Below are 10,360 nucleotides of genomic sequence, written 5' to 3' on the forward strand. Positions count from 1 at the left end.
AGTCCCAACAGGACTTCCAATTTCTGGAATGAGATAGATGCTCCCAACCCAAGACCTGTCTTCCAGTTTGAGATAAGTACTGAAGGAGCTGCCTGGACTCATCAATGAGTTATTTATTTAATGGTGTTCCTGGGGAAGCTTTCTGTAAAATGGCTCTGGAACTCAGCCTCCATCACTCAGACTATACAAGCTTGGAGGCAAGGACACCTCTTGGCCTCTGGACCCACACAGGACTCAAGGAGACCCAAGAATTTACTGCCTAAGGGAAAGACCTCTGGCATCATTTACTGAACTTAACCTTGCTTTGTCACACACTCTTCATAACTCTCTAAACTCATAACATCTCACTCTTTTAACCTCTAAGCAATTATATACCTTCTACACAGTTTATTGGATTATTGGAGTAATTTCAACGTTGTCTTCCATATTAGACACAATTCCTCTTTAAAATTTCTTACTAAATCAGAAATTTAGTAGAATCAAATGTTTTATAAATGCTGAAGTCAGCCAGTTCCCTTCCGTAACCTGTAAGGGTGCCACACATCCCAGAGGAAACAGAATTCTGAGTGGGAGCATAATCAAGAGGAGTGGGGACATAATCAAGAGCATAAGACAAGAAAAACAACAAAGCCACACAGCTCAAATTCTCAATGATCTTAAAACATCACAGATTCCAAGAGGAATTTAAAGACATTTCTGACTCTGAACACAGAGTCAGCATCTACTGAGGCACTGGCAAAGCTACCAACAAACCAGATCACATTTCATACGTCCCTTGCACCCTGACAGAAATCACTGGCACACATTTTTTTTTATAACCCATACAGGTTATACAATAACAATTTACCCTCCAGGGCTGGAATGCAACAAAGGGAAAAGGAAATGGAAGAGCATGGGTGTGCACGAACACGGCAGTGATGTGCCTCGGAAGCCATGGCTGCTGCCAGAGGCCCTCTGGAAGCCTCAGGCTCAGAGGAGCAGATGTGAGCCCTTTCCCAGCACTGCACAGAGGGGAGAGCAGGCACTGGCCTGGCAGGGTTAACTGTGCGTGGCTCCTGCAGGATGCATGCTCCAAAACAACCCAGGCTCCAAAACAACCCAGGCCCGCGGCTGTTTTGACAGAAGGAGCGGAAGATTTTCCAGTCCATCGCTTTCCTGAGCTCAGTGCTGGGATGCTGTGTCTGAAGAACAGCTCTCCCTCTCCTCTTTGCTTGCTCTACAGTAAGGAAAAAATGTAACTGTGGATGCTTGATGGCCACCTTAATGAGCAGCTGCTCTTTCCAGAAGGGCCTGGCACTTGAGGTCATTTTAAGTGACATTTTGGGATTTCTTTGATTATTTTCAGCTAGGTCAAATCACCTTAAGTTAACCAATAACTCATGTCTCATTAAAGGGAAGCTTCCAGAAAGACTAGAACTTACATCAGATTGTTTCAAGGTTCTAATAAAATCCACTATACTCAAACCTTTCCAGAGTAGTTTATAGGGCTGCTTTGGTACCTGGGATAAACAGGACACAGAGGAATCCAGGCATGGCCTTGTGTTTCTGCTCGCACAGGTTTGCAAGAGAGCCTGAAGGATTCAGGTACCTCTGGACAGTCTGAGAGGAGATATGTCTGCTCCACCAGCCACTGCTGGGGCTACAGCAGCTATGAATAGCTTGACAGGTTGAAATGGGTGTAATCTAGCTAGAAGATGAGGTGGAGAGGCCCTCCATGAGCCAGTCCCATTTCTTTTGTAATCTGGGGACATCCAGCTGCCTCTTCTCAACTCCTAAGGGACAACAGATCAGATCTCCAGAGCAGCTTAGCCCCTCACAGATATCTCTTTTTCTTTAGAGACACAGTAATAATAACAGCAGGTGTCACCACTTTGGCTGTGTTTCCTACAAAAGTACATCCACGTTCCCTTGGGAAACATGAAAATTCACTCCCTTCTTTCACACCCTCTGACAGGCCACAGACAGCTGTGCTGGGGCTGCTGCAACGTGGCTCAGGTGTTCAGAAGAAATCTCTGGGATCTCAGCCTGCAATGCAGATTGTTTTGGAAGGTGATACTGACAGCCCTGATCCTGGTGGTGCTGGGGCTGAAGCACTGCATTCCTAGGGACATGAGCAGGTTAAATCCAGGTCAGCAGGTCAGCTCAGGCCAGTACAATCTGTTGGGCACCCCCACATCAGAAATGTGCACCCCTCCTGTACCTTGCAAATGCAGCATATGATCTGAGAGGGTCTGTTCGTCAGCCTTTGTTACAACAAAGCTGAGTTAAAGCACAGAAATCAAAAACGGATGGCTCAGAGTGACAAAGAATGTGGAGAGCAAAACACAATGTCTCCTTCCTCTTAAACATTTTCCTCTAATGAGCAGGACCATCATTCAGTGAAATCTTTACCAAGGCAGTGCAAAGAGGGATCAGTTGTACTGCTGACCTGGGAGAGAATCTCTTGACTTTATTGATACATCAAGGGAGGGAGACACTGAAATGCTGACATCAAAAGAGATTTGGGTTTGAAAAAGGCTGGAGGTGGCAGTTTGTCCAGCTGGATAACTGAGGGTGTTTGGGGTGACTGCGAGCACTGCTGAACTGCCATGTTCAGTTTTGAAAGAAATACTTCAAGAAGGGTGTTGAAACAAGGAAGGAGACTTCTAAGACACTAACATGAAGGATGGCATTCAATGGAAGATCTCGGTCACATTCTACTTCCACAGATGAGAGAGGATCAGGCTAAGCACTATTTACTACCTGTCCTGCTTTCCTTCCCAAAGAAACTCAGATTTGATTAGTAAGGAACCATAAGTGAGCATCCCCAGGATTGGACAGGAGGGACTAGAAATAAGTTTAAGTCAGAATTAATTCAGAGAAGTACAAAAGTCTGTTTAATCACAGAATAAGCTGAGTTGGAAGGGAGCCTCAAGGATCATCAAGTCTACCCTGTGCTAGAGAACATCATCCAAACACTTCTTGAACTCTGCCAGGCTGGTGCTGTGACCACTTCCCTGGGGAAGATTCTGTTCCGGTGCCCAGCCACCCTCTGGGTGAAAAACCTTTTCCTAACATCCAACCTAAACCTTCCTTGACACAGCTTCAGGCCATTCCCTCAGGGCTTGTCACTGGTCACCACAGAGAAGAGATCATCCTCTGCCTCTCCTCTCTCCTCACCAGAAGCTGTAACTGCAGTGAGGTCTCCCCTCAGTCTCTTCTCCAGGCTGCACAAGCCAAGTGTCCTCAGCCACTCCTCATGGGGCTTCCCCCCAAGGCCCTTCACCATCTTCACTGCCCTCCTCATTATATCACCTGAGAACAGTGATGCCTTTCATTTATGAGCCTCACCCTATCCCAGTGACAGTAAAGTGATCCATATTCTCATAGATTTTGTTATATAGGCAAGAAGAGCAGGGAGGCAGCCCTTCTCCTTCTGTCTGATGTGACAGAATGAAGAAACTCAAGGGGAGTGTCTTGCCCCTCTATTTCAAACTCAAGAAAGCTGTTCCTGAAAAAAAGAGACCCAACAACACATGTTCCAGTGTCTTGATGCCAGGGTGCCTCAACAACCCACACAGGAATTGGGAAATACACAGGAGCAAGTTTCTGGGCCCTGTAGGGCAGCTCAAGGGAAGTTCCCTGAGCTCAGGGCAGTTCTAGCCCATCAGAGTGGTTTTGTTAGCCTGCAATCCACAGTGGTCAGTCAGGGAGTTAAAAGTGGCTCCCTGACACTGAAACATCCAATTCTCTTCCATAAAGACAGTTGTGAGCTACAAATCTGTAATTTCCCAAGTCACAGCCCACACATCTCCTCACAGCTATTTTATCTCCTCAATCACCATTAAGGTATTGGAATTACACCTACATGATAATTCCTCACCCTTAAAAATATTATGCTACCTTTTTAATAGTACTCACGTAACGCATAAGAACATTTAAAAAAAAAAAAAAAAAAAAGAAAATATTAAACTTGAGGAGTGTGCTCAGTACGGGAGATTTTTTTGTATTTTAAGAGTTAGAGTGCCCTCTTCTGTCCCATCCATGTCCTGCTGATTAACTAGCTGTTAACCAGATTACAGAAACCTGTCACTTGTTTTCTGCACACCTTATCGTCTGCTGAAGCACAGTTGAGAAGCCAAGCACCAGATCACAAAGCAGGAAATTATTCGTGTTAATGAGGGGGCTTGGGCAGTCATCTGCAAACAATAAAAGGGTTGGGGGAACATCACAGATAACATGATGGATCTAATTAGTTCATGGGGTCAGGGATATTTTGAAGTGAATCTCTGCAAAGTTTAAACTCTGGGGTGTTATTTATAGACCTGCATTTACAATTCACCTTCCTCCTGCCTCTGTAGGCACTAATTGAATCCAGACTGATGGCCAAGGAAACCTGACTGACACAAACATATTAAAGATACCTCAACAGTACTTTTGCATACAATAATTTCTAAACTAATCTTGGTGAAAAGCACTGAGACTGCAGGATATCTGAAGTATGGACAGAATGGCCTCGAAAAAAAAATTTAGTTGAGTGCTTTTATCATGAAAACACACAGAAGCGTGTTCCTGGAAAACACACCACCACTTTCACGTGGCAAAGCCAGAATTCATAACCTCTGGTGAATTCCTGACCTCTGTGATGTCCAAGGAGCTCCTACAGTGTGCCTGTGCTGAGCTGTGATGATGCCGGGGATGCACCGGGAGCTCCAGCTCTGCATCCAAGGACAGCCCCCGCCCCTCTCCCCTGCTCTGGGGCCTCCTGCCCTGAGGGATGGAGGTGGAAGGGGCCGCTCTGCTCCCCTTCATCCCCAAATCACAGAACGGGTTGGGATGTAATGTCCCTTCCAGCCCCTGCCTGGGGCAGGGACACTTCCCACAAAACCAGCCCCTTCCAACCCGGCCTGGAAGGCTTCCAGGGATGGAAGCCCACAGCTTCTCCGGGCAGCCCGTTCCAGGGCCTCGCCACCCTCACAGCGAGGAATTCTCTCCCGGTATCCCAACCCAAACCTGCTCCAGTTTGGCACCGCCCCGTGAGGCGGCACCGCCCCCGCGCTCCGTCCCGCCGCGCTTTGTCCCCCCGCGCTCGCCGTAGCGGCCGCGCCACAGCCGTCATGGCGGCCGCCTGTGGGAGGCTGCTGCCGAGGGGCGCCGCCATCGCCCTGCCTGGCCGTGAGCACCGCCCGGGCCCTCACCCTCACTCCCGAGCCTCCCCCGATCATCCCCCGGGCCCCGCGCCCTCCTCCTGCCCTCCCTGGCCCACAGAGCGGGGGGGAGGAGGCTCCTGGCCTGGCGGGCGGGTTGTGGTGCCATGCCCTGCTTTGGTGGGGAGAGGTTAAACTTGAAATCACGGGTGTTTTAAAGGTTCTGTTGTATTTTATAGGGTGTTTTTCTTTATCGGGGTGTCGAGTGAGCAGCGATGGAAAGCCACCGAAATTCCAGCCGCCTCCGAAGCCCGTCATTATCGACAGGAAGACGAAGAAGGAGGAGAGCAGGTGAGGGTGTCCCGCTGCTCACCTGGGCTGGCACAGCCTCACCTGGGCCGTGCTCGGGCTCTCACTGTGTGAGCACTCACTTAAAGAATCAAGGAATTACTATAACAAAAAAGAAAAAAACAACACGGTTTGTAAAATTCTAGCAAAGATATTTGAGTTGGAATATGCTCAAAGCACCTTAAAATACTGTTTCTGGAGTTTCTGAAAGCAATGAAACATGGAAAAAAACCATAGAGCAGTAAATACTTTTGCAGATTTGGGGTTAATGTGGGAGATCATGTCTGTTAAAGGCATCCCTTTGTGACAGTGACACAGGTCCTGTGTCTGCCTTTGCCTTGGACTTCAGTACTGGTTGTGATAGGGACCTGATGTCTCTGGTAGCCTTCATGAGATGTTTGATTCTGGGTATTTTTGTCACCTCAGCCCATTTCATGGAATCACAGAGTGGTTTGGGTTGGAAGGAACCTAAAGATCATCTCATTCCAACCCCCCTGCCATGGGCAGGGATACCTCCCACTAGAGCAGCTTGCTCCAAGTCCCATCCAGCCTGTTCATGAACACTTCCAGGACTGGGGCGTCCACAACCTCCCTGGGTTTTAAACCCAATTTGCACTACTTTAAGTGACCCAGTGGTTGAAAGTGCAGTGCTGTGTCTGGAAGAAGAGTGGTGGCACTGTACTACTCATCTGCTCCCTCCAAAACCTCACTTTGAAGATCATGAGGAGGTTTGGTGTTGTTTGCTGCCAGTGGGCAGCAGCACCAGCCAGAACCTCTGCTGCCCCCACAGCCCCATAAAGTTTGTAGGGCAGATTTGCAGTTGTCCTCCTCTCTGTTGGGCACTTCTCTCCTGGCCAGATCCAGGACTTTTAAGATGCATCTGTACAACTGAATTGAGTCCACCTTCATCTGTCTGCTCTGAGGGCAGATGGTCTTGCCATCCAAACCTGAGTGAGCACATCCAAATATCTCTTGGAAATGGTTCTCACTCAAGCCAATCCATGTCAGGAAATATGCACTCATCTTAGCAGTCAATAACTGAGGTTAATGGGGAAATTTTTTGGCATGGTTTAACTTTTTAGTAGCAAAAAATTCATTTTACCAGTCTATTTAAGTTTCTGTAACACAAAAGGACATTTATGTGGTGTGTCCTGTAGAATCAGTTTGTGAAAACTGTAATAGATTCTTCCATTTCTGTTATTAAAGTCAACAAATAGTAGGTGTTCAGTCATGGGGATTACAATTAAACCATGAAATAACCTGTTTCTAAGCTGTGACAGCACTAATTGAATTGGCCTCTTTCATTCAGCTCCTCTGAGACCAACATGTATTACTGGTTTGGAAAAAATTCTGTTTAAAAGAGCAGCAACAAAAAAAGCCACATAAAACCCCAAAACCAACATCAAAACCCCACAAAAAATTCATTTTCGATATCAAAAAACAATAATTAAATAAAATTGGTGACTTCAGAGACTGCAGTTCATATCTCTGAAAAGGCAACAGCTGATAATTCTTAGGCCAAATACTTGGAATTGTCTCGTATTTTTTATGCAAATGTTTTTGTTTCATACTTCTAAAAGTTTGGCTTTTCTTACAGGTTCCTGAGCCCTGAATTTATACCTCCCAGAGGGAGAAAAGATCCTCTTAAATACTATATAGAAAGAAAAGATATGATACAGAGAAGAAAAGTTTTCAACATCCCAGAATTCTATGTTGGTCAGTGTCAGCACTAAAACTTTTGTGATTCTGGCAGTATTTTACATTGTGTGGAGTGTGGTCATATGTAGAATAGCATAAAACATAAAGTCTCAGGTGTGTTAGATCAACTGGATGTGTTTCTATATGTAACACTTCATATTTTAATCTCATATTTGCATCCTGATTAACTAAAAGAGTAATCCTAATGTGATCCTTATGTGGGTATTTTTCAATCCTGGCACTTGAGCATATGGTTTACCAGCAGAGCTAAAGAAAAAGAATACATTGGATTAATTAAATTCAATTTGGATAGGGAAGAGCAAAAAAAAAAGGTGAAGAAAGTTTGCAGTTAGCCTGCAGTATCAGGCTATATTAATTCAGGTCACCTTTGCAGTTTTTTCTGTTTCTGGCAGTTTTGATGGGAAGCAAAAGTATTTTTAAAATGTACCTGAATCAATGCACTTTGCCTGATTCTTCCCACATTTTGGCACATACTAACTGTTTATTAACATATTAAATGAACATATTAACTATTAATTCAAATCCATTTTCTGGCAGGCAGTATACTGGCCGTGACGACTGCGAATCCCCTGGCTGGTGACAAATGCAGCCGCTTTGTGGGGATCTGCATCCAGAGGGGAGGGACCGGGCTCGGCGCCACCTTTGTCCTCCGCAATGTCATAGAAGACCAAGGTGGGGTTGCAGATGTGCTAATTGTGCTGCAAGTGTGTGGTGGTGTTCACAGGGATCCCAGCATGAGGGAAGAGATGAGAATCTTGACTCCATGTTTCAGAAAGCTGATTTGTTATTTTTTAATATATATTATATTAAAAGAAAATGATATTCTAAAACTCTACAAAAAGAATAGAAGAAAGGATTTCATCAGAAGGCTTGCAAGGAATAGAAAAGAATGATAATAAAATCTTGTAACTGACCAGAGAGTCCAAGACAGCCGGACTGTAATTGGCCATTAATTAAAAACAGCCACATGAGACTAATCAAAGATGCACCTGCATTCCACAGAGCAGATAATCATTGTTTACATTTTGTTTCTGAGGCCTCTCAGCTTCTCAGGAGAAAAGATCCTAACGAAAGGATATTTCATAAAATATGTCTGTGACACAAGTGTTCAGCAAAAAATGTGTTATGTTGTAGAAATTGGGTCTGTGGGGAGGAAAACAGCAGATTGAAGTGAAAGTATGAGTCTGCCTGTTAGAGTACTGTGCAAGTTTAAAACTGTGTACACAGAAATGCTGATGTGCTCTGTACTTGAAGATATGGAACTGCACAGTAATTTTTGGACATTTTGAGAAGGTTGTGCTTATGTCTGAGCCTAGGTTGTCTGTTACCATGTTAATACCAGCCCAGTTTGAGCACTGTGTGTTTTCATGAACTAGGGATGTAGGTGTGAACTGTTTTAATAAGCAACAGATTAGAAGAGTTTTATCACAGGTTCATATTCTGGATTATGACAAAACCAGGGGCAGTACAAATAGTGGAGTTCTGAGGGCACATATGAAAAGGATGGGTGTCTCTTCATACACACAACACCTACACTGAGATGCATAAATAACAGCCATTGTAACCAAAAGGAAATAAAGTTGAAAACCCAAGCTCATCTTCCTTAAATCTGAGCCATTCAAGTCTCTTATACAGAATGGCTTCAAAGATTTGATTTACAAAGAAATATGCAGACACAGTGCACAAGTATAATCACAACTGCACGCAGCACCGCAGTGCTCTGAGGACTAAACAGCAGTTTGCAATGATACAGAAATGTGTAACTGAAGCAATTCTGCTCCTGATTGTGTTGCATTAAAGCAGGCTTTCTGTCTCTAAGGGGTTGAAATCTGTTATGAACTGTACAGCCCTCGCATCCAGGCCATCGAGGTGCTGAAGCTGGAGAAGAGGCTGGATGAGAACCTGATGTACCTGCGGGATGCCCTCCCCGAGTACAGCACTGTCGATGTCAACATGAAACCTGTGCCTCGCATGGAGCACGAGGAAATCCCTGTGAACAAGGTAGGAGCCACGTGTGTCAGGGGCAAAGCACAGCATTGTTTACAGCTTCCATTTATGACTTATCCTGGCAGGCTGGAGCAGCTCTTTGCTACATCACTTACCAGGGTGACAAAAGTAGATAAAATCAGGCAAGTCTTTGTGCCATTTTCTATAATGAAAGAATGGTGAGAATGTAAACACCTACCATCCTCTGGAGTTCATTTTGAAGATACACAAAAAGGAGCAGCCTCCACATTCCTCTGTAGAACTGTGCAGAAGGGAAAGCTTTTCTTACAGGAATGTTTTTGTTAATGTCGTTAGTGATTCAGGAGTGCTTGGTGTCAGGAAGCAAGGTAAGAAAGATGGAAGAGTCACCTAAAATCTGCATCTTGGGGAAGATCCAGAAACCATCAAACCCTGCCAGAGTGTTGTGTAGAAACTCAGTATGGCAATTCCTCCCTTTCCCTCTCATGCTACTTTTATTTTTTTCTTAATAAGGAGTAAAACTAGAAAAGATGAGTTATCTTCAGTTCATGTTTCAGTTAAGCACTCTGTGATAAATCAAGACAGTGTTAATTAAAAAGTGTTACAAGATACTATAATAACAATCATAAATTAGTAGTTACTAAATACACTGACAGATTGGTCAGTTTTCTCTTACTTTCCTCCTGTTAGAGCAGCAGTTGTCACCTTTTGCCAAGATCACAATCAATCTAATTTCTTAGTACCCTTTTATTGTTTTGGGTTTTAAAAAATGTTTTCATCTTTCACTCTAGGTGCAGGTACGAATGAAACCTAAACCATGGTCAAAACGGTGGGAAAGACCCAAATACAATATAAAAGGAATCAAGTTTGAGCTACCAGAACATAAAATGCAAGCAGCACAGAAATGGAGCCAGCCATGGCTGGAGTTTGACATGCTGAGAGAATATGATACTTCAAAAATAGAGGAAAAGATTCAGAAAGAACTGAGTGAAGAACTTGAAAAATAATGGATTTTTGCAGTCTAGAATTCCTGAGAAAATTAATATTTTTAGTTTACTGTATGGATGATCAGTTGTCAAGTTTTGTATATACATGGGCAAAGCAACAATAAAGTTAACCTTTCCAGATTTCAGCATGAACAGATTTCTGTGGCTCAAGTGTCCACTGCCCTCTCAACGCCCTCAAGTCATTACAAGGAATCT

General features: G+C 44.4%; 1 protein-coding gene across 1 annotated transcript; it reads left to right on the forward strand.

The window, feature by feature from the left end:
* The first annotated feature begins 5,075 nt into the window (after positions 1 to 5,075).
* On the forward strand, positions 5,076 to 10,301 carry MRPL19 (mitochondrial ribosomal protein L19). Its single transcript, XM_059468935.1, has 6 exons — positions 5,076 to 5,154; positions 5,366 to 5,477; positions 7,072 to 7,190; positions 7,731 to 7,865; positions 9,013 to 9,194; positions 9,950 to 10,301. Exons 1-6 carry the CDS (start codon positions 5,097 to 5,099, stop codon positions 10,163 to 10,165), a joined length of 822 nt encoding a protein of 273 aa, XP_059324918.1. The 5' UTR covers positions 5,076 to 5,096; the 3' UTR covers positions 10,166 to 10,301.
* Positions 10,302 to 10,360: the final 59 nt, after the last annotated feature.

Source organism: Ammospiza nelsoni, chromosome 3 (genome assembly GCF_027579445.1).
Source record: "Ammospiza nelsoni isolate bAmmNel1 chromosome 3, bAmmNel1.pri, whole genome shotgun sequence".
Classification (NCBI taxonomy): Eukaryota; Metazoa; Chordata; class Aves; order Passeriformes; family Passerellidae; genus Ammospiza; species Ammospiza nelsoni.

What these genes read in the sequence shown, in the direction of transcription:
- MRPL19 (XM_059468935.1), top strand. Translation starts at nt 5,097, where the DNA reads ATGGCGGCCGCCTGTGGGAGGCTGCTGCCGAGGGGCGCCGCCATCGCC. An exon ending in CAATGTCATAGAAGACCAAG is followed by an intron (nt 7,866 to 9,012) that starts GTGGGGTTGCAG and finishes TCTGTCTCTAAG; the next exon opens with GGGTTGAAATCTGTTATGAA. An exon ending in AGGAAATCCCTGTGAACAAG is followed by an intron (nt 9,195 to 9,949) that starts GTAGGAGCCACG and finishes CTTTCACTCTAG; the next exon opens with GTGCAGGTACGAATGAAACC.